This window comes from Mauremys mutica, chromosome 2, assembly GCF_020497125.1.
Source record: "Mauremys mutica isolate MM-2020 ecotype Southern chromosome 2, ASM2049712v1, whole genome shotgun sequence".
In the NCBI taxonomy this organism is placed as follows: domain Eukaryota; kingdom Metazoa; phylum Chordata; order Testudines; family Geoemydidae; genus Mauremys; species Mauremys mutica.
Window position 1 is genome coordinate 41,362,572 of NC_059073.1, and position 25,075 is coordinate 41,387,646.

Below are 25,075 nucleotides of genomic sequence, written 5' to 3' on the forward strand. Positions count from 1 at the left end.
GGCGTACAGTCCAGGGGCAACACTTTTTTCACCATCTTAATACAACTTTCTTAAGTAACAAGATTTTCAGCAGCAAAATTTCCCTTCCTTAGTTGGCTAAATCTCAGAAGTTATGGGTATTCATTCATTCTCAGAAATTTGTATCCACAAACAGATCAAAAGCATCTAGATCATTAAATGTCAATGTACCAGAACTTCAGCTGATGTAAATTGGCACAGCATCACTGACTTCAGTGGAGCTATGCCAGTCTTCACAATCTGATGATATAGCCCAATATCTTCAGTTCCACAGATGCACCGAATGATCAGCAAATGTTTTAAGACTTACATAACAATTTTTAGAACCTCTATTTTTTCTTTTAATTACTGCAACTGTTTTTGGCTTTCAGTATGTGAAGCAGCTCAAAGGCTTCAGATATATACACTGCAGTACTCAACAGACTGCCATTTCAACACGCATATCAAAAATTCTTTATAAATGCTTGCACTTTAGAGACAAATATATTATTGATTTCCATGATTTCATTGATTTATATGATTGATTTGCCGCTACAGACCTTGTTACAGGAAGCTGTATTTCTCTTATAATAAAATATGTACTAAGTTTCTGTAAGGGCCCTTCCTCACCTTCTGGATGCCCACTTGTCTCTGGTCACAGTGTTGCATGGGGTCCTTGACTTAGCGCCCCTTGCAAGACTCTCCCTTGGATTTGCAATGGCCTTTCTCCACCTGCACCTTTTCCCTTTCCTCCAGTCAAGTCACATAAAAGTCTCCCTTCTGGAGTAGCACAAACAAGTCCAAATAAAGATTCAAACAAGTCTTCAATCTAATAGCCCTTCCCTACTCTCAGGCATCACTAGTTCCCTTAATGTATCCTGCGCCTGTTAAGCCCTAGTTCAGGACTCTCTGTCAGAGAGACCAGTCTTGTCAGCAATCTGTCCCCAACTGAGTTTCTCAGTTAGCTTATACAGCTTAACTCCACCTCCTTTATCCAGGATGGCATTTAGTTACACCCCACGTCCAAATGCAGAGTATGACTAACTGGGTTCTTTCCCTTGCCTTGTGGGTGATGGGGGTGGTATATCAATATGAAAACAGCCCCTGTACCGTGACAGAGAGAGTGCAAACAAAGTCCACTTGTAGTCTTAATTATCTGACCCTCTAAGTAACCCATGAACAAGGACTGTCCACTAGAGTAAGCAGGCAAATAAATAAAATACAGTTATGAGGTACATGTGTACAGAAAGGACAATCCCAAATATCTAAGGTATAATTTTCATTTCAGCTCAAATGCTACAACTCAGAGTGGTACACAACCAAACTGCCAGGACATCCTTTAAACACCTGAATCCCAGGATACTTCAAACAATCCCAATGTGTAACAAAACAAGGAACAATGCTAATGTCTAAACTGAGGGAAACTCATTACAACTGAGGTCTTCTCTATCGTTTATAGGAGTTCTTTTTACTCAATCACAGACATGTATTCATTCAGAGATTCCAAAGCCAGCCGGGACCATTGTGATCATCTTGTCTGATCTCCGGTGTAATACGGGCCTTAGAACTTCCTCAAAATAATTCCTTTTGAACTAGAGCATATTGTTAAAAAAAGCTGCACTCATTCTTGATTTAAAAAATTACAATTAATTACTCATGGGGGAATTCTGTGCATGCAGAGAATTCATGTCTGGCATAGATTTTTTTTTCTGCACATAAAATGGATTCTGACTGAGAAATGCTGCAGTTCTGCCTTTCACCCACCAGAGGACGCTGTAGTGACAGAATAGACAGCAGCGCTGACTGGCAGTAACAGTGGGCACGGTGCATTCATCAGAGCACCCTGCGTGCAGAGCCAGGTTAGGAGGCATGGGATATGGGGGGTGGCAGACAGAGTGGGGCATGCAGAGCTGCTGGGGGATCAGCGACAGGGATTCAGAAGGTCTAGTGTGAAAGACCGGGGCGGGGCCCCCTCCTCTTCCCCCCAAAAAACCTGTCTCATATTTCTCCAACCTACACCCAACAACCCTCCAGGTTCACTCTCTGGTTCCTTTCCTCTCCCTCAGCTCCTCTATTACCCTAAGCCTTTGCACTGCTTCCCACGGGTGCAGGAAATACATTTCTGTATTGTAGTTTAAATGAATTACTAAAAGTTCTGTATTCATTTGTCTAGTAAGGAATCTATTTGTCAAAAAAACATTTCCTGAATCTTTTTTTTGGTCTGCCTTATTACAGACATACTTGCTGACAGGTATTTTGAAATAGATGATCAAAAGAATTGAAACTGGCGTGATTATATTGTGTTATTTTGACAAACAATATATGCAGAATTTTAAAATATTGTGCACAGAATTTTTAATGTTTTGGCGCAGAATTCCCCTATGAATAAATTAATGTCATCATTTATTGTTTGTACTTCTGCTCTTAACATTCAGAGACCTGGTCACAGTAAACAGCTAGCTACAGAGACAAAATAGACTTTTCCTACAAACCTGATGAAAGAAAGAGAGAAAGAAAGAGGAAACGTACTGCATCAGTTTACTGCTGTACTTGAGTTACCACTGCATTTAGTTGAGATTTAATTCTTTGGTGTGGGATTTTCAAAAATCACCGAAGTGTTTTAGGAGCACAAGTGTCATTATCTTTCAATGGGACTTGTGCTCCTAAGTCATTCAGACAGTTTTGGAGATCCCACTATTAGTCTTTAAAATATTTATTATATGGGCAGAGTCGTACAGATGAATGTGCATTTAGGTATAACACTTGTAGAAGAAAAAGAACTTCTGTTGTCAACATGTGAGACACATGTGTAATATCTACAGAATCTAATTCAAAACATCAAAAGAAATGTGTTTTCTTTCCAGTGATTGGTGTCAGGCAGGTCACATCTCTTCATGGTAGTGTACATCTGTTAGGCGTGAATTAATTTCAGTAGCATAGGTCCTCTTAATGAATGATATGCCAAAATTGTGACAGAATCTGGATGATCACCTGCTTCCAATCTAGCCCAGCTCAAATGCAATCTCTTGAAAGGCTTTTTCCACCTCTTCCCCAAAGGCACCCTCATTTACATAGCAAACAAAAGCAAATGAAAACATTAACTAGACTACAATTATAGTGAGAATTCAGAGATTACTTTGTTATCTTTGATATACTACAACTGTGCTAACCTTTAACAAATACCTACAGCATCAAGCACCAAGTGGGAAATGTCAATCCCTCCTCCCACAATTTTCAATTCAATTTGATATTATTGGCACAACACACTGGATACGTGTTGTCAAAGTGTAAAACACTCATGTATTTCTTAGAGATAATATCCATCCATGACAGAGTTACATACTGTAGCTGTTACTTCAAATAAATAATATGTGAAACTATCCGAATGCACCAAATCAAAATGCACTGGTTTTTCAAAATGGAAAAGAAACAGGAAAAAAGATGCGAGAACTTCAGGAGAGAGTCCAGAACTCAACCTGACCCACTGCTGACCCTGGCCCCTGAACAGGTGGGTCCAAAAATCCAAAGGCAACGGTAAATAGCCCAGATACTATACATAATTAACAAAACTCCCTCAAGAAGATGGTAGAACCTAGTTTTTCAATCCATTCATAGGCAACACCTTGATCTCTCTCTCCCTTCACTTCTCCTGCCATACCCCAACATGTCCCTTTCCTCCACTTATATTGGGAGGGTGGGTTTCTGGCAGAGGAGATGGTGGAGCTGCCTATGCCAACTTAGATTTCCTCTATATAGGAGGAACTCTCCAGTGGTAATATGTGGCTGCTTTATGAGACACAAGAGAACTTGGTGGCCTGGAGGATCCCACCCCAAATTCTCACTTGGAATGGCAACCTTACCAACATAGTGCACAAACTGCAATACATGTAATTACTAATAAAGATGGAGAGTTTATATCAATAGACTGTTCCCAATATTGAACAAAAGATACAAGATCTCCCAGAACATTTGATGCAGTAATTAAATAGAAAAGGACATATCATCACCACATGGATATTAGGACTGATACATACACTAGCAAATGATTGATCTAAACTTTTTAATTAAAACCAGAAGATATAATAGCCATTTGCTTCAAATCCTGTAGTTGAATGTTCTGACTCTCTGCTGCTGAAAAATTAACAGACAAAGGTAGATGAAACAGGAGAAATGATCAAATCATTTAAAAAAAAGATTTCAGGACCATATTCTGCAATGAGCGCATCATGGGTAAACAGATCTTGCACCCAAGCTGAGCCCTCATTACTTAAATGGGGTTCTTCATGGACCCAGAGGGATGCACTGGGGTCCTGGGTATTACACTGTTGAAACAAGAGTAAATTCTCAGTACAAGTTTGCCAAAGTTGCCAAACAGTGTGCTATTCACTGCACTTCAGCGGTCAATGATACTTACCTAGGGATGGGATGGATTCTCCATTACTTGAAGTCTTTAAATCAAGATTCCATGTCTTTTTTTTCTAAAAGAAGTGCTCTAGCACAATCAAAAGTTATGATCTTGATATAGGAATCACTGGGTTTGTCTACACAGTGCTTTAGTCTGTCCTACGGGGTTGTAGATAAGCCCTCTATGTGAAATTCTGTGGCCTGTGTTATGCAGGAGATTAGACTAGATGATCACAACGGTCCCTTTTGGCTATGAGTAATACAGGAGCATTCAAGTGGCATGGTAACGGAAGCAAGATTTATGGTCATAAATAGAACCTTTCTAGCTCTAGCTCTGTTTCAAAAGATTATCAAAGATAATTAAAAAGAGAAGAGAAAAGTTCCCCTGCCATCTAAACTAATTAATACCAAAGAACAACTTCAGGCATGATAGAAAAGATCAGTTTCCTTCACTGTATTTTGTTAATTGAGCAGAAAGTTGAAGAATGTACACAATGATTAACATTCTGGGGGAACAAACAGGACAAATCCTCTAATAATTTCACAGAACTAGTGCAATTCCACAAAATTAGAATTTCTCTACTTTTTTTCTTTTTTAATTTGTTATAGAACAAATGTGCAAAATGAAAACACTGGGGAACTGCATATGCACATCAAGACTAAAGTAAGCCTACTGAAAGGCAAGATATACACAGATGGATTAGGCAATGAGAAGAAGACTGCAGAAGAATGGAAATTTGTGAGGGGAAAATTGGTTAAGAGATAGGGAGAAGGAAACAATGTTAAATTAGTTTTATGATTTAAAGTTTTTTCTCCAGGATGCTGTCTAGAGTACATAGATCAAAGAGCACTGCCATCTTTGATTTCCTTAATGATGTGGTTCTTCCCTGCCCCCTTAAAATATGTTTTTTATTTTGTTAAAAAGTATAAACATTTAACTTGCTCTTAAACACTGCTTTCAAAAAATAGACATATGTTATTCCTTACATATGGGACTTTTGTAAGTGGGTTTACTATGATGATTACTTGATATTCATGAATAACGAACTAATTACTGCTGCTAAATCCACAGGCACCAGGCAGTCTTAATACACTCAAGCCTTATTTTGTCCATTTAAAAAAAGATTTAGATGTTTAATAATTTTTATCCTTCAGAGACTGGAAATCACTAATTCTCACCTTACTTTGTCTTTGTAGGTAATATCTCACCTGTCCTGCAAATGGTTGCTTGAAATTCAGGTGAAATGGATAGAATTTCTTGAATATTTAACACAGAAATTAGAGATTAAAAAGTTCTACTAGGACCATCTAATCAATTTCCTTGCAAGGGCAGGACCATCTCCTATAGTTTATTTTCAAGTGTTTGGTTCAGTCAAGTTTTAGATATCCTAAGTTATGATGTCTTCCATCACTTCCCTTGGGAGACATTTTCCCAGCTTAATACATTGATTTCATAAGTTTTTTTTCCTGATAGTCATCCTAAACAATCCCTTTCTTTTATTTCACTATATAACTACTACTTCAAATCCATTCTACAACCCTAAATAATTCCCTTCTTTCCTTGGTGCTTACACCCTTCAAATATTTGCAGATTTATAGCCCCACTCTTCTCCTTTGTCACCTCTCAGCCAAACTATGCATGTTCGGCTCTAAAATCTTTCCTCATAAATCAATTCCCAAATCCCCTAAACATTTCTTTATTTTTCTTTGAAATTCCAGTTTGTAAGATGCTTCAAAGGGCTCCATGCTGGGGGAGGTTGCTTCATCCCTAGATAACAGGAGCAGATAGACGAGGCCCACTTGCAGGTAAAAGAAACACAGGGGAGCTTCTAAATGGGGCTAGACAGGAGCAGAGCAAGAGTGGCATTTTTTGGAGTCATGTTTCTTACTCTTCTGGCATGCACCTCAGTCAGAGAAAAGCTGTGGCTCTGAAGGGGAGCAATGTACTAACAAGGAACAGAAAAGGTAGACAGAAGAATTTCCTACTAGCTGTGACTGACAGGTGTGGCCCTGCCTCTAAAGCGACAGAGCAAGCGATTAACCCTTTGTGGGAATGGGTGTTGCGGGTAAGAAGAGACTAAAAGCAATATTCCAGATACAGCTACATCAGAGCCCTACAGGGTGGAACCATTATGCCCAGTACCAGAGTGTGATTTTTACATTTGCACCACTAAACCGAATAGCCTTTTTTTGCTTCTACATTTCATTGCAAACTCATGTCTGATTTATTGTTCACTATTACCCTAGGACTCTTTTAGTATTACTGCTTTCCAAGTATCTCCCATTCACTGAATCTCTGCTTTGGATTATTTCATTTTAGAATTATTAGCTTGCATTTAAACAAGTTTAAATGTTTTGTTTTGTTTTCTGCCCATATTTTGAAACGCTCTAGATCCTTTAGTATTACTCCTAATCATCACTGGTGCTTACAACCATCCCAATATAGTATCACCCACAGTGTTCATAAACATGCTGTTAGCCCCCTTTTCTGAATAATTTATTAAGATAACATGTTAAACAACATTAACTTTGGGAGCAATAGCTAACAGTTCAAGAACCACCTGTTTCTCTAAATGCTTCTCCCTACCACAAGCATCACTTCCTGTTTTTAGTTATAGCCAGTTTGCTCTCATCCACATCCTTATCATGGCGAGTTACTGGGAAATTAAAGAAACTGTTGGATCCAGGTTTGATTAAATGAAACCGAATTTTCACTGCTGGTATGTACTAGTTCACCTCCACTAAAGTCAATCAGGTAGCATCAATAGTGTATTTGTCCTTTGTGAATAAGTATCAGCACTATACTGATGACAATGCAGCTCAAAACGTCTCTCAGTCTCCCCTAGTAGCTTACATACACATTGAACAGGAGGGAAGACAAGATGGAATCCTGCAAATCTCAACGTTAGGGCTCTTAGGGAAGATAAACAATTGCCCATTTCTACCTCTGGAATCTCTTGAGGCAGAAGGAGCTGAAGTGGAACTCTGTTCATTCAAACAAGATCATCCAGATGCAACAATACCTTAATAGTATCAAAAGATACTGATACATTTAATTGAATCAGGTTGGCCTCCTTACGGCTTATGTGATCGTAGAAAGAAATCAGCAATCGATATAATCACTGAGGTCTCTATTCCATAACCATAATTGAACCCAGACTAAAATATAATACACACATGTGGAATTGAGGTGTATCTGAGATGGTCCATTACAACCTTCTTGATAACTTTTCCTAAAAAAGGAAGATGTGAAATGTTTCTTGAAGAGGAATCTAAATACCATTTATTTAAGTGTGGCTGACCTGAGCAATCCAGATGATCATCTTATTGTACTTATCTTACTGAGTACTCATATTGCAATAGTGCCAGAAGAAAATCAAATAAAGTCCATGTCCCAGGGAGCTCACAATCTAGGATTATGACCAGACACAACAAGAGGATAAGCAAACAAGCAGGAGCAGGGGACAAACATAACAGCAAAGGATAGAATGTTTGCATAAATTAATAGTCTCAGGGCAGGTCTACACTGGGGAGGGGGGATTGATCTAAGATATGCAACTTCAACTACGCTATTCGCGTAGCTGAAGTCAAAGTATCTTAGCTTGACTTACCGTCCTCATGGCGGCAAGGCAAGGGAGACAATTCAAGGATGGTGGTATCAGAATAATGGACCATCAAGATGAGCAGCTTTTCTACTGATGTGAGGAGGGAAAGGTTGGTGGCCCAAGGCCAGAGAGAAGATTTCAGCTGTCAAGACGTGAGATAACAGCTTGAACAAGAGCTGTGGCAATCTTCATCAATAATGAGATCAATGTTTATATCCTAGCTTTAATCAGTCCATCTCACAGGTCATAATATCTCAAGAACACCCAAAACTGTATGAAAGCCAACTAGCAAAGTGTGAGTTTCTCATTTGTAGTGGTAAAGCAGTGTTACTCCAGATGCATGAGATATGTTAAAAATTGTACCAAAATTAAGGTTTCTGCTAACCAAAATTTATTTACAATCAGCACACAAAGAGACTTGATCAAGATGATGAAAAAGGGGTCTGCATTGAATAAAGGTTTAAACATGGAAACCTGGGAAGCCTGGGAATGAACATGTGAAGTCAATGTCATTGTCTAATAGCTGCCATATGAATAGGCTTGGCAGATTTCAAATTTTTTTAAAATAATTTTGACAGATAATATTGATGTCTATTTTAAAACTTTTTTCAATTTTTATCTGTTTAAATGTTCAGAGTTGTAGGAAATTTGGAGAGTTGATAGAAAATAGGCAGGGGCAGGTTCAGACAATTATTTAATGACTGCAGATGCTGAGATTCAAAAAATTAAAGCTTTACAAGCATTAACACACAAATATTCAACATCACATGTCAAAATATACAAACTTAATATCCTTAACTCAAACTCTACTAAGTTCTTTAGCAGCATTTTTCTTACTTTGCCTACCTGGACATTTTGATTATCATCGACAGAAATATTTTTTGTCAGTTTGTGTGTGTATGGAGATATTGACTTTTCCCAACATTGACTGATAAAAATCTAACCTTTCCATGCCTGCACATGAATTAATTTAATTGTCAATACAAGACATATTTCACTCCAAAAGTTTAAATAAGCTTGACTTATTCCAATCACCCTTGTGCCCTCAGTGTGAAGTGGAACTGTATGTCCAGGTAAACACATTTCTGGGAGATTTTAAGCATAGCAGGGGAAGTAGTAATCCTGACTTACTTCTGAATTTGGAAAAATATTTGTTACTTAATACATCTGACAGTGCTGAAAAAAACATATTAAGAAATAAAGGGAGTTGCTAGTAGCTATTAAACACTGCCCTGAAAAAATGGATTGATGTTAATCTTTCTCTAGTCTTTCCATTCTACTTGCAGTGTTCCTTTTTCCATTTCCTGCTTCCAGGCCAACCACTTCTTTCAACATACAGTAGACGAGAGACAGGCTCCATGTTACCCATACAAAGTTCACGGTGAACTGGACACTGCATACTACAGGAAATCTAGTCCCCACCAAGCCCCAAAGTTCCATGATCTGCCCCTAAACAATTCCATTATGCAATATTTCTAGGAAGACCTTTAAGTATTCAAATCTTCACCTGGAGACCCTTGAAGAATTCACCATCCACAAGAAAAGCACCACTATACAGAGAAATCAGAAGTATTAAAACTTTTTATTACTATAGACTATGTTCTCTTATTCTTAGAAGACTCCAGTGTTCTACACCCTCAGTTGCAGGCTAAAGGTAAACTATCTTTGACAGATTCTTAACAAAAACTCTGTCAGATATGTTTCAAGCCAAGTCTTTCCATTGTGTTTAGCAGGGGATGAACAGGAGGTAAAACACTTATTTCTTTTACAGGCCATAACCTCAAGAAATTCAAGGTATTCCCTCATCTCCTCCATTTTAGAGAATGCACAAATGCGTATTTTATTAGTGACCTCTGTTTATTCTTGGTTACATGTGACCTATCGAGGTGTCTCTGAAGAGAAACAAAATATGCTAAACAAGGAACATGAACTAAAAGTTTCCCAATTCCCTCATGCTGTGTATCATTAAAATGTGTGAAATGACAGACTTTCACCTGGTCCATTTCAACATTATATGCCTGCGGAGCTCTGAGTATTTCTTAAAGCAGCAGCAGGACTGCTTATCTTTGGTGTTCGAAATTCATGCGTGGACTCTCTCCAGAATGAAAATTACATCCAGAATGCATCATAATGTCTGTTATGCAATCAAAGACTTCTGTTACTTTAAAAACCTGGCAGATCACTGCTACATTATCTTGTCTCAGATTTGGAAGAGAGGCCTTATACATTTTGTATTGGAAGCAAAGCCAAGCTCACTATGAGGATTTCATATGTGGGCCCTTCCTCTGGGTCTCCCAGTGCATTATACACTATCTGCCTATTTAGCAGCTAAGCTCCTGGGGGCAGATACTGCCTCTTTTTCTGTGTTCTGTACAGTATCAAACACAGTCAGCACTTATATAAAGATAGGATGAAATCTTCATTCCTGCTCTGCCCCTGTTATACCAGGTAAAAGGATTGAAGTGGCTTAAAGAGACCCTTAAAGCTCTGAAACTGAGAGAAAATTCCCTGGTTCAGGAACTGTGTGAAACAACTGTAGAGTTGCCCTCTGAAGACTGTCAGGGAAGCTCTGATATAAGGGGTGTGCTGGAGGCAGGGCTGGGGGCAAAGCTGCAGCACAGATTGCAGGCAGCACTGTAGCTCACAGGGCAATCCAGGGACGCTGCTACAACTTAGATGGGCCCCCTGGGGAATGTGGGATAATTATAGCTGGATGCTTCTAATAAAATGGTTAGCAGTCGAATAGTTAACAGTTCTAGATTTCAGACTTAACTCATTGATATGAGCAGGGCAGTTCACATCCATCAGCTATTACTTCACCATCTGAAAACTCAAGAAGGCAACATGAGGTGAAAGGCATGTGGAGAAAAGACATTGAGGCACTGGTGTGAACCTGGCTCCACTTTGTTATTTTAGAGAAAATAACTGGAGAAAGGAGTAATGGAAATAAAACATATCATTACCCTACACTGTACTTAATCCAGATATAGTTTTACTATTTATGACATAACTAAGAATAATAACTTGAACTAGAAATGTTTTCCTTTATTAATTATCTACAGTGTGTATGGAAAGAACTGATGAAGAACAAATGGGCACCTCTAGATATAGTGTAGAAAAAGCACTCTGAAATGATCTAGTAAGTGGCTTTTATTGCAGCAAGTTTGCATATTAAGCACTAATAGTGCAGAACTTCTTCACAGCACCAGCTCAAAATTCAAGTTCTGGGCACCCGTTCAATGTTTATGATTCTGTGCATTCCACAGGGGATGGGAAAACAGTGCCCTGTAAGTTATTTATTGAAGATATTCCCATAGTATATCTACTTACAATATTCATTTCCAAAAGAGGCTGTGGATCTGCAAAGTATCCAAAGAAGAGAAAGACATAGTGTATTTCTTTTATTACATTGTTAATGTTTCAAAGGTGTAATGAAATAATGCCCCCCCAGTCTCGGTGAGGGAGAGGGACAGAGGGTGAGTTTTCATTAGACTTAAGGTGGGATATCCCCTGGGGTCCTGAGAGCAGGGAGAAAGGGAGCTGCAGGCTCAGCTGCTTCAGAGCACTGCCCCCTCCCGCCAGCCCAGACTGCATGTGGAGATTGTGCCTGGGCAGGAGGGTAAGTACAGGGAGGAGAGATTTCTCTACCTATCCCTTCCACCCATTTGCTAGACTTCTGGAGGAAAACGGAGAATTGATTGTCTCATGCATCCCCCTGCTGTCGATGAAGTTCTTAGGGCATGTAGCAGTCATTCCACTGGGGTTGCTGCTGCTGCCCTGCCTCACCCTGCCCTATAACTGAGGTATAATCTGAGCTGTGTTACCAAGATGCTGTAGGTCTGATCAGATCTCCAATTTTGTCAATCAGGAAGGATTTTTTTTCCAGGGGCAAGGTGTCTTGTTGGTTGGAGGCCTAGTTTTAATGAATAAAGACAGAATTTAAAAGTTCAAAATGTAGTAAGTGGGAAGTTTGTAATTTTGTTGCAACTTGAGGCTGGTGTTCATTGCCAATGACAGGCTGATAGGGGCTGGCACCTGGAAGTAAGCATGGATGAGAGACCCGAGTGATGGCTGGTGGACCCTATTAGTCACAAGAAAGATGTTAAGTGTTCACAGACTGAGGTACCTTTTATGTGTATCCTCCTTTCTACTTGCAGGGGGAACATAAGATGATTCAAAGGTGGGCTGAATCATAGAGATTAGAGTGAAGGAGATCAACCCTGAATATTGGTTCGGCCTGGAGGTCATTTAACACTGTATTGGATTCAAGTAAATGAGTGGTATATCTTGGAGAGAAATAGGTTGTTGAGTCTTCCATTAAAGTTAAACATTAATAACTTTACAGCCTTTTGCCTTAAAATCCATCCATGTGCCTTTCATCCTCCCATGTCTCCTGATCAATGTTGTCTCATAAGGAAGCTTAATTTTCAAAACAACAATGGAGTACAGTATAAGTAAAGCTTGATAAACAATAATGTGTGTAATTCATTTACTTACACATTTTTTCTACCACCACACATAATGTAAATGTCTGATGTGAGCCACAGTAATTCTAAAAGAAAACAAGTTATACAACCTACCTCAGTGCTCTTGTCAGAAGGCTCCAGTCCAATCAAATTGGCTTGTACTAGCTGCTGTAGAAGTTGTACTTGAGCTACGCTGAGGAAGAAGTCCAGGTTTGTGGTCATATTCACCTCCAAAGAATGTCCGCACACTAAAATCTCCTGTGGAGAAAAAACATGTCAGATACTAGCTATTAGGCAGATAATTTACATTTTAAAGGTAAGTATACCACAATTCTCTGTCATACCCAATTTAAGCCATTTACACAATGTTAATTGGGACCCGTTAAATCTATTTCTCTCTTTTAGTAGCAAAGAATGGTGTGCCAGCCATAAGACTTCTTGTGAAGAAGTTGTGTTTAATACCTTGCTTTGCTTTCAACAGCATATGTAACCATTAACACAAATCTTGTATGTAAAGTGTTTCATGTGAGAGGTCTTGTTTTTCTTTGTAATATCTGTGACAAACTGGGAATGTTCTTAATGTTTTCTCTGAATACTGTGTTGGTGCCTCAGTGTCCCCTATGCAGTTCTTAAGTATCTAGGTGGTGGGAGAAGGGTGTGTGATTGCTCCAGAGCAAAGGGCCAGTGCACCTAAATGCCTGGCACTCTGTCTCCTAGCAACTGATGGCCTGGGCCCCTCCTCTGCAAAGGTGCCAACTGAAGGTGTTGGAGACAAAGAGGTCAGGTGACCTCCTGGCCCGGGAAAGGAGCTGAGCAGAGAGGAGGGGCTGGAGGGGGTTGTTAGTCTGGAGCTGCCTGGGGACGAGGAGTGAAGTGAAGTGCAGGCGTGGGGGTCTGGCTCACTGCCCCCAGAATGGACCCGGCGGAGGGGTCCGGTTCGCTGTATCTACAAGCTCTGTTTTAGACCCTATTCCTGTCATCGAATAAACCTCTGTTTTACTGGCTGGCTGAGAGTTACGTCTGACTGCAAAGTGGGGGTGCAGGACCCTGTGGCTTCCCCAGGACCCCACTGGGGCGAGCTCGCTGGGGGAAGCGCACGGAGGGGCAGAGGATGCTGAATGCTCCAAGGAGAGACCCAGGAGGTGAAGACGTGTGAGCTTCTTGCCCTGAACAAGTCTGCTCCAAGGGAGAGGAGGCTCCCCAAAGTCCTGACTGGCTTGGTGGGGAGCAGTTCCAGAGCATCGTCCAGGGACTCCGTGACAATATCAAACACTAGATTGTCAGATTTTTGTTTTTCATTTGCTTGGCAATTGACTACATTTCTCCTTTGCCTTGTCCTTCCAAGAAGATATACTTTTTTGGAATATAAACTCAGCTCGATTTATATTGAAATCATATGTTGGAACTTAAAGATAACCAGCCTAATTGATTTCTCTTTGCCTGTAAACCACTGTTAATATCTTGGCAGAGTTAGATGGATGACCACTATTATAGTTATACAAAACTAAAGCTCTTGACCATTGTTGGCAAGTGATTCAGAGATGAACAGCAGAATCAATCCATAAGGTTTGCTTAATAAGCAGAAGCATTGCCCCTTCTCATGAAGGACATGTGAATAATGTTCATATTCTCGGTAATCTATAGTAGACCCCACCCTTCAACCTTAAGCGTCCCCTAAGGAATAGATTCAAGGAGAATCTGACTAGCCAAAACATTTAAATTCCTGAATGTGAGCAATAGTAATGTTCATATGTTTCTTTTCTCTGAATCCTTTCCATGCATCTCACAGCTATCCCCTGAATTTTCTTTTAATTTAAAACTCTCTCCCTCCTACACTTGTGATGGCACTCTACATGAAACACAAACTCACTGCAATCTTTCCCTCACGTAATTAACATCTGTTCCTTCTCCATCAACTTGCACCTGTTACAAATGTGCAAATATGATTTTCATTCCTACCTCGGTTTTGCCCTTCCCAGGAGGTAGCTATTATGAAAAATCACTCCTGCTAGCTGGCAAACAATGACTGGCACCTCCCTCCAAATAATGTGTTTTAAATTCCCTACCCATGTGCTAATGCCAAGAAATGAACCACAGTCTCTTGTGTGTAACAGTCTCCTCTAATGAGCTGACCCACAGACTGGTAAAAGTTACTGCTAAATCTTTCCAGTCAATTTGGAATATTCTGAGGTATCCCTATTACTCCTACTACAAAAGTAGTATGCCTTTGGAAAATTGACCGTAGCACACTGCGTTTATTTGATTCTTGTAGAGATAATGTAGTTTTCAGGTTTGCTTTTATGGGGCCCATGAAAATAGTGTTTCTTAAATATTGTGCTGGATCATGTCTTCTCAACTCTTTTAGTTATAAATCCTTTAAGAATTCTGCAGTGCGCCTACCATAAATCTGACTACTTCATAAGTCTGCTGAATCATGTTTCCCCTCCTTTCATCTGGTTTTTGACAAGAGATTGTAAGCTCTTTGGGACACAAACTATTTCTGGGTGTTTGTACAGCACCTGGCACAATGAGATCATGGTCATGATGAGGCCTTTGAGTGCTATCATAATGTAATTAAATAAAAATAACTGTTCAAACAATGCAAATAATAAACAATAACGGTGCCATAGTTAAATACCAAAATTACAGCAGCTCTATGAACAGTTTAAAAAAACTATTCCTTTTTCCACAAACACACTATTTTAATATTGTTTAATATAATATTTTCTATCAAGATTAAAATTTGTGAAGGGAACAATAATGTACATGTTAAAAAGTCAGTTATTTTTGTTTAAATTTTGTACTAACCTCTGTGTGCAAGTTTTCTGGTGAAATTACTTTTGTGAAAATGATTGCAGGAGCTGCAGTTATTCGCACTGTGAAATCTGTTAAAATTGGAGTTAAAATTGCTCTCCGTTCTTGATGTCGCCTTATGCTAAAAGAAAAAATATATATTATTACAATAGATTGTAAGCTGCTTAGGGCAGAGACCACATCTTCCTGTGTTCTTCCTGTGTACAGGGCCTACCAAAATGGGGCCTCAATTCTGATTGGGGCCTTTGGTTGCTACCACAATAAAAATAATAAATAATTATTAATAACAATGGTCCCAATCTGGCTGTCAGGTCATTATCCCCATGGACAGGACCATTGAAATCAGTGGAGCTCAATGCAGAGTAAGGCCCAGATGGCTCCAACTGCAGGATCAGGGCCAATAATTTATTTGAATTTCCTCACAATTAAGACAAAAATTACACATTTTTCTAATGTTAACTATTAATATATTGCACAAACCCATTGTGAACTCAGTACGTTTGAAACCAAAATATATCTAAACCTTTTACTCTGCAAGCAATCCACCAGTATACACACGATACAAAGTGATGTATTATTGTTTTTCCTTTTACTGAATTAATATACATTTAAAATTAAATCACTGTGAAGCAGTTTAGGCCACACACATTTGACCTACAAACCACATAAAATAATTTAAAAAATGTGTTAGTAATCTTTATATTTAAATAGGTGTTCTTGTACATCCAACAAGACATTTACAACATGCACAAAATACTTTGTAAAGAAACAGTTAAAGCTGCCACACACACAAGTGGCACAAAAATCACAAAATCAAGTCCATGAAAAGTTAAGCCATCTAACGATACAGAACCTCTACTCCACCATTCACACTTCACCATTACCATAAGTACTTTACACCATAGACCACACACAGACGCCTAAATTCTGCCCCCATAGTGAAGCAATGCCAGCCTTCCAGCATCCCTTTCTGTGATTGGATGAGCATGCTGTACATTAGCTCCTTCTAAACAGGATACTGACATTCACTTTCCATGAACATTTGTGTCAGTAAATTGGATACTTAAGTTATCTTCTGGTTATTTTTCACTGCTACCAAAATGCAGGCTGAAGTCATTTCCCTTTTTTGGATGAATCTATCAATAGCCCTTGTTGACCCAACATACCAGACTAGGATCTCTGTGTCAATTCAAATAAATTTGCCACAGATTGTTGTCTATGAGCACCTCCTCTGCCATTCTTCCAGTGAGGAAAGTTGAATGAGAAAAGCCTGCAATGAAATCAGATGGCCCTCAGTCTCAACAAGATCATGGGTAATGCGAGTCCTCTGGGTAGTATCTGTTTGAGCCATTGCCTTGAGATCTGCTAGAAGACTACCTACCTTTCTTACAAAGACAAGCTAATCACTGGGTTCCATAGAGGCAAACCCTGACAACTCTTAGAACATGACTTTCATTAGACCAATTTCTGCATATTCATAAAATGAGAAACAGCTAACTATGAACAAGCTATTAAACAAATAATTTAAGTTCAAACAATATACAAATTATTCTAACATATATCCCAACAAAATGCCCAGATTATGCATTTTCTCTGGCTCATATAAAAAGAGAAACTAAGAGACAATTGGTGCATAGGGACTTTTAAACCCTTGGCTCTAGAATGCTAGAAGAGAGACTCACATACACGTTCTACCATGGCAAACAGACTTGAAACTGGTTTTGTTGCAGGACACACAATCTCTCACAATGGTGATCAGCAGAGCCATAAAGGATAAAAGTAAGAGGATTTCACAATGATTCTTTAATGTGGCTTGGCTCCGGTTTAGATATATTTCTAGCAGAAGCAAACTCCAGAGATGAGAGTGGGACACAGAGCCCTATTGGTAGCTCACTATTCTGTGTCAGCAACTCATCAGGCCTGACATACTCACTGCACCTAACACCCTGTTGTCGTGACATTTATGCAAAAGATGACATGTCATAATATATCACTGGAAAACTAGTAAGTCACTGATCATTAATATTCTTGTGTAATGTATGTATGGTAAACCCACAAAATACTTTATAAATGTAAGCAGAGTCAGGATGAGCTCTACCCTGACATCTGGTGGTGAATTATGGCGAGTGTGGAAAAGAATTTCAGGGGCTGATCGTGTTTGCATAGGTACACCCACCCCGCCTGGCATAGCCCATGGCAGCCTGGGATGGTTGCTTTGGCAGCTGTGGAATCCCCAGTTTCTTTGTTATTGGGGTGGGAGGAGTGGAGTGTTGTCACCCTGATTGTGTGGATGAGGAACTGTGAAACTGCTTTGTGACAGGGAGTCTCACCATCAATTGAGTGACACTCGCTAGACAAGGGAGTGGGCTCCTTGTGTGAGCCAGAAGCATCAATTGCACCTCCTCCTCTCTCCACTGTTGAATACCAGAGCTGATTTTTGATTCCCTTAAGAATCTTAGTTACAGGTTCCTGAGCTGAACTCACTAAGAGCTGAAATCACTAAAGAGTTGTGCTAACTAGTGGGGGAGCCTGAAGCTATACTGCGGAGTAGAGCAGCTGGCAGAGCGGAGCAGTTTGTGGGACAGTTGGAGTGCTCATGGAGCGAGCGGAGCCAAGCAGTTTGCAGGGACGGCTGGAGCGGATCACAGGACAGCTGGTGGAGCAGAGCAGCTGGCAGAGCGGAGCAGTTTGTGGGACGGTTGGAGCGGCCCACGGAGCGAGTGGAGCCGAGCAGCTGGCAGAGCAGAGCGGAGCGGAGCTGAGCAGTTTGTGGGGAAGGCGGAAGCAGAATCCCACAGAGAGGCAGGGCAGTTGGCCTCGGACCACGTAAGGTGCCCCTTTCTACCCAGGCTGGTGGGGGGAAAACCCCTGCAGATAGACTCTTGAACCCTGGGGCTGCACTGACCCAGGACAGAGACTTTTGGGTTGTGGGACTTTTGGGACTGTGGGTGATCTTTGGGTTGCTGGACTCTAGGGACATTTGGGGTATTGGACTTTGGAGTCTTGGGGTGATTTTGGGGTTGCTGGACTCAAGAGCCCAGGGAAGAGGACACGGCCAAATTTCCTGGGGTGGGTCTTTGCTCATGGTTTGGTCTATGAACTCTAGTTGAGGTGTTTTCCCAATTTAATGCTATGTTGTTTATCTCATGTTATTAAACATTTTCTGCTACACTGAGACTCTGTGCTTGCGAGAGGGGAAATATTGCCTCTTCGAGGCGCCATGGGGTATGTGTAAGATTTTCCCAGGTCACTGGGTGGGGGCTCGAGCTGGTTTTGCATTACGTTGTAGAGAACGGACCCCTATGTATTGAACCTGGCCCTTGCTGCTATCAATTCGGCCTGGCAGAAGGGTTACATAAATATATCATGGAAAAACATGACTAAACTGTATTTAAACAGGCACGTCCAGGGGAGTTGATCAACTGGTTTTCTTCAGACAAAGGAAAGAGGCTAACACCTCAGACCAAGTGAGGTTGCAGGAAGAGATCATTTGCATTGTAAGAATCACCAGGGGGAGAGAAGACAGTATGGAGTCTGCACCAACAGCATGGCATCCACACCCAGCAAGGAAAAGCCACTTTGTCTGGGCTTACTTTTCAAAGAATACATTTCCAAGGTTTACTGGACTATAAAAATAAAGGGAAAAGAACCCCATAGTTGTCCATCACTTGGGGGATTCTATGGGACTGCAGCTCTTGAAATCACAGAACATTTGGTCCCTTCGGCCAAGGAGGATGAAATCTCTGCAAGCTAAGTTTAGATTGTAACTCGCTGAAATTAAGTTTTAGTCTTATAAGCGTATTTTTATTTTGGTTTGCTTATAACCCTTTCTATCTTTATTCCTTATATTTGAACTCACTTAAAACCTCTCTGTGATTAAATAAACTTGTTTTACTTTTATCATAAACCAGTTCAGTGCTGTAATTGAAATAGTATTTGTCAAAAACTAGTTACATTTATGAGCTGCAATATATTGACTCTTTAAAGGAGCAACAAACTTAACTTCTATTCGTGTTCCAGGAGAGGACAGGACACTAGAAATGCAGATGATTTTGGGAAAATTCAGGAGTAGGAGGTTCACTCTGCAAAAAGCAACTGGGTGTTAGAAGCCAGGGTGTATGTGGGCTGTTGATGTCAGGCTGTGAGCCACAGCAGCACAGCATTTAAGGCATCCAGAGTTGCAGGCCAGGCAATGACACAACCCCTTACTGGTCTGAGTTGAACCCCAAAACATTACAGAGTACCTGCTCATTCAAATTCTGTGTTCCTTGAATTTTACTCTGCTGGCAATTAGCGTAAGTGCTCAGGATGTGATGTATTGCTCCTGAGGGAATTCTGCACCAAAAAATTAAAAATTCTGCACCAAAAAAAAAATGCACACAATATTTTAAAATTCTGTGAATTTTGTCAGTAAATAAATGTGGTGGCTCCAGTATAGCAGGGGAGAACACAGGCCACTGGCTGTATGAAGGTGGGAGATCACCGTGGAACCCCCCAAGCACAGGGACATGGACTCAGCTGTGAGGTTGCACCCGACCCTGATGCAGTGCAAGGGCTGGGCCTACCCTAGAAACACCATGGGGCCCTGCCCCTCGGCACCAGGCGCACCAGGTGTGGGAAGGCAGGGTCAGCCTGGCAGGATCCAAGTGTGGAGGGGCTTAGTATGGGGGGATCCAGGAGTGGGGTGAGAAGGTTCTCTGTGGGGCAATCTCAGTGCAGGCAGCTCAGCGGGGGTTCCAGGTGAGGGGGGAAGTGGATGCATACAGGCTTGTTGGGGGGTTCTGGAAGCAGGGGCTATGGGACTCTGCATGGAGGTCCAGGTGAAGGTGGCTGGGGCTCAGTAGATGTGTGTGTGGGGAGGGATGAGGCTCAACAGGAGGGTCTGGGTGTGGGAGTTCAGCGGGGGGGTTCTGGGTGCTGGGGGAGGGGGGCTTGGTGGGGTCAGGGTCTGTGTGAAGCTAGTTGGGGCTCAGTGGGGTGGGGATCCAGGTGCAGGTGGGTGGGGCTCCTTGGGGTGGGGGTTCAATTATGGTGGGATCAGTGGGGGGCTTGTCTGTCTGCAGGGGTGGGGAACTGGGTGCGGGGGGGTGGGACTTGGTGGGGGTCTGGATGCAGGGGGTGAGGCTCAGCAGGATGGGGGTTTGGGTGCGGGGAGGGTGAGGTTCGGCAAGGGACTATGGGAATGGGGAGACCAGATGTATGGGGGTTGTGCGGATGGGGGAGCAGCTCCCTATACAGTTATCCCTCCCTCTCAGCTGAGGCACAATGGGGGCAGGAAGCGGGGGGGGAGGGGTTCAGAGCTTCCTGCAGCTGGAGGAGGGTCTGACTCGGCCATTACTTGCAGGAGAAGAGCAAGTCCCGTCCTCCCCTGCCCCCAGCCCAGCTGGTACTAGCAGCTGAGCACAGTGCAGGATAGGAGACATCGGCCAGGGCATCCCCAGCCCCCCCGCCCCCAACACACCCTCCAAACAGTGATTTACCTCTTCGCCAGCTGCTCCAGGCACCCAAACCAACATTTTTCTGTGGGGAAGCAAAAGAACCAACAGGGGACATGAATTCTGCACGCACAGTGGCACAGAATTCCTCAGAAGTAATGTGTGCAGAAAGCATGGTAAATTATAGAGGAATACTGTCTCCAAGTTAGCTATGCCCTAGGCTATTTAAGATTATTTAGGGCAACTTCAGTTTTACACACAAGTTGATTGGCAGCCAGTACAGAATACAGGTTTAATATTTGTTGAGCACAGGTATAATATACTCTTGCTCAGATGGTGGGCTTCTGCATGCCTGTCATGGTTGGTTCCACAGGGATGACTATGACAAGATCAGCATCTGAGGGAAAAGCAAGGAATATTTCAGGGGTGGCCAACCTGTGGCTCCAGAGCCACATGCAGCTCTTCAGAAGTTAGTATGTGGCTCCTTGTATAGGCACCGACTCCGGGGCTGGAACTACAGGTGCCAACTTTCCAATGTGCCGGGGGGTGTTCACTGCTCAACCTCTGGCTCTGCCACAGGCCCTGCCCCCACTCCACCCCTTTCCGCCCCCTCCTCTGAGCCTGCCGTGCCCTCACTCCTTCCTCCTAACCCCCAGAGCCTCCTGCATCCCACGAACCACTGATTGGGAGGTGCAGGGAGGGAGGGGGAGGTGCTGATTGGCAGGGCTGCCGGTGGGTGGGAGGCGCTGGGACCAGGGTGGGGGAGCTGATTGGGGGCTGCTGACGTATTACTGTGGCTCTTTGGCAATGTACATTGATAAATTCTGGCTCCTTCTCAGGTTCAGGTTGGCCACCCCTGGAATATTTGGTCATTCAAAGATGAAAAAAGTCCCGTCCAGCCTGTGATGTTAACTGGTAGTCCATGAGCAATGATGAATCTATCTAGTCAGACCACAGGATCGCAAAGCACATTCACAGTCGGTTGGCAAACATCCTCAATTGAGAAAGTGGTCATCGATTTTGCTAGTTCCATAAATGCTTCTCCCTGCCAATCAGCATCTCGTCAGTCTTATCTAGATTAAGTTTAAATCAAATAGCTTTCGTCCAGGTCCCTATTGCCACAGCACAATGGGAAAATAAGGAAGTAAGTGTTTTTGTCTTTGGTGAAAAGGAAATAAGAATTGAATGGCACAGGCATACCGCTGACACTGAAAGAACATACTGCTATGTGTTAGATAATTGTCTGCTCTAATGTATATAAAATTGCTGGCAATTATGACTTTAGTATACGCAAGACAAAAAAGAGATAAACCTGCATTATTACGTGGACACAGAAACACCAACCTGATCTTTGTTTAAATAAATTTTGGCCAATAAATATTCTCATTTCTTAAATGTGACATGTTGATTTAGTAGGTGGACACTGTGCTGCATTTTAAAGGATTTTTTTTAATGTAACACAGGTTCAAGACTGCTTAATGTTTTCTTTACGTGCCCTATACCATCTGCCTGCACTACTTTACTTGAACTAATTTACCTATCAAATAATATTAGTTTCTTTGCTTATCAATTAATATTAGTTGGTAAATCTGAAAAGGCGCCAAATCAAGTATTAGCAAAACTGTAAGTATAAACAGAAGCCAAACACAATACACTTGGAGAGAAGGAATGGGGCAATCAAAAATGAACAAAGAAACAAGTTCCACTTTGAATTACTAAGTCTTCCACACTGCATCTAAGAGCACTGCTAACTTAACACAGGTGTACACCACATGAGCTCATGAAAAAACTTGATTGTGAAGGATGTAATGATGGTTCTATGTCCAGAGTACATTTAATCCGAGGTCCACTTACGCATGTGTTATATATTTATGTCTTTTTTTTTTAACCAGTACTTTCAGAGACATTAAAGTAGTCCATCATCTACACTTAAAAGTACAGTACACTTAAAAGACCATACGCTAACATAAGGCTGTGAGGCAATAAAACTTTTGTGGTATGGTACACTAGTGCCCTATACTGATTGCTGGCCACCAATTGCTGAACTAAGGCTATACCTGAGTATACCTAGAAGCCCTAATCATGGACCAGGACTTCATTGAAGTAGGTGATGCACAGATACAGAACAAAGAGGTGGTCCCCACCCTATAAAGCTTACAATGTAAGTATAAAACAAGAGACAACAAATGGATACAGGGGAGTATAAGGAAGCAATGAGAATATTGACCAACATAATAGGCTGCTGTATGAGCACAGCACGAGCCTAAGTATTGTCAAGCCTTCTGCAGAGAGGTGACAACAAAAAGCTTGCTTATGTCAGCTGAATTTCTCAGTCTTTTTTTCTCTGCTCTTATGTTCTTTCCCAGTGCATTGGTTTCCTTTGTTCTGTCCCCATTTTAGTTCCTTTACCTCAGTTATATGCGCTTGACATTATTTGCTTACACATTTCAATTTCCTTGCTAGCTTTCCTTCCTCTTTAGGTCATACTTCAGGATGTCCTGAATCTATTACTATTAGACAGGTAGGTGAAACATTTTCAGGGAATAGTTTATTGGTCAAGAAATGCAGTTTTGGTCAACCTGAAACTATTTGTGAATTCGCATCAAGTTCACCAAAAAGTTTTGTCTGAACTGAAAAATCAAAATGTTTTGTTTTGTTTTGTTTAGACTTTGGCATTCACAGTGGCAATTCGCAGTCATTCATAATGACAATGAATAGTCCAGAGAGTAAAAAGAGAAAATGACTCTATAAGCGTGGAGGTAGGGCACTAACCTAGGATGTGGGAAAACCAAGTTCAAGTCCCTGCTCCAGTGACGATTTATTTATACATATAAAGTGGAACAGCTTTAACCCAGGAGATTTCCACACCAAAATAACCAACAGCCCAGTGGTTAGGGCACTCTCCTGCAATGTGGGAGACCTAACTTCAAATCCCTTCTCCACATCCAGCACAGGCAGGAATTGAACCCCAGCCTCCTCCCCCACAATTCCAGATGAACGCCTTAACTACTAGGCTAAAAGTTATCAAGAGGGCACCACCACTTCCTGCTGTTTTGTGAATTTAGTCCTCTTTTGCTTTCGTTAAAATGCCTGAAATCAAAACAAAAATTTTTTAGTTGGGTTACATGAAATGTTTTCTAATTTTTTGATTTGCCAAGAATTCTGAAAAAAATTGTTTTTGGTTTGACCCAAAACATTTTTTGTTAAATTTTCAGACTTGCCAGTGAACAAAAAAAAAATCCATCATTTGCCCAGCTCTAGTTGCTGCACTGTCTTCATGGCTTTCCCATGAGTCCGCATAGAACAAGGTTGAGGTTCCACATAAGTGTAGGGTTTCTTATGGTGAGTGAATGTTTTCAATGCCTTTAAGGAAGCATTTAATCGTTGGGTGAGCAAATATAGTGATCCCGTCCACCTTGCTGTGGAAGGAGGTAATAGCAGCCAAATGTAACTCTGATGGAACTTGTTGATAGCCCTGATTTTTTAAGTCCTAGAATATAGTCCAGAATCCTCTGTTTGGGGGATGGGGACGACTGCGGTAAGATCTGATTATCTTGGCACCAGGTAAAGAATCATTTCCACTTATGGATATACCTCTTTCTTGTGCCTAGTCTCCAGCTGTTCAGTAATATATCTTTTACTTCCTCAGAACAGACCTCCTTGACTCCTGTTAGCCATGGAGTAATCAGGCCTTGAGGTGGAGGACTGCGAGGTTGGGATGGTGGATGTGTCCCACATCTTGTCCTAGAAAGTGAGGTACTAGGGGAAGGGTTTGAGGCGGCTTCACTGCCATCTGATGCAGTTATGAGGAACCACGTTTTTCTGAGACGTGTGGGTGTATGAGACTAATCCTGGATTTATCCTGCTTGATCTTGTGAATGACTCAGCTTCGGAGTGGAGTTGCAGGAAATGCGTACATCAGTGGTGCCTCCCATTTTATGAGGAGAGCATTGCCTAGGGAGTGGTGTCCCAATCCCTCCCTGGAACAAAATTGTGGGCACTTAGCATTCTGAGCTGTTGAAAATAGATCTATGGTGGGGAACCCCCATCGTTTGAATATGGATTTGAGAATTTCGGGATCCATCTCCCATTCGTGGGTTTGTGAGAAGTCCCTGCTTAGTATATCTGCTGCTGTATTCTGACATCCCAGCAGATAGGATGCCGATATATCTATGCTGTTGGTGATGCACCAATTCCAAAGTCATATTGCCTCTGTACATAGGGAGTATGATCGTGCTTCCCCTTGTTGGTTTATGTAAAACATGCACGCAATACTGTCCATGAGGATCTTGATGGCATAGTTCTTGATTAGAGGGAGAAAATGGCCGCACGTATTTTGGACTGCCCTTAGCTC

General features: G+C 41.5%; 1 protein-coding gene across 1 annotated transcript in view; it reads right to left on the reverse strand.

The window, feature by feature from the left end:
- The window catches only part of VPS13B (vacuolar protein sorting 13 homolog B), a 902,514-nt gene that overhangs the window by 219,100 nt on the left and 658,339 nt on the right, over positions 1-25,075 (reverse strand). Inside the window, exons 32-33 of the mRNA XM_045002958.1 lie at positions 15,281-15,407; positions 12,587-12,730 (exon numbers count right to left, since the gene is read on the reverse strand). Coding sequence (XP_044858893.1) covers positions 12,587-12,730; positions 15,281-15,407 — 271 coding nt within the window. The remainder of the gene's footprint in view (positions 1-12,586; positions 12,731-15,280; positions 15,408-25,075) is intronic.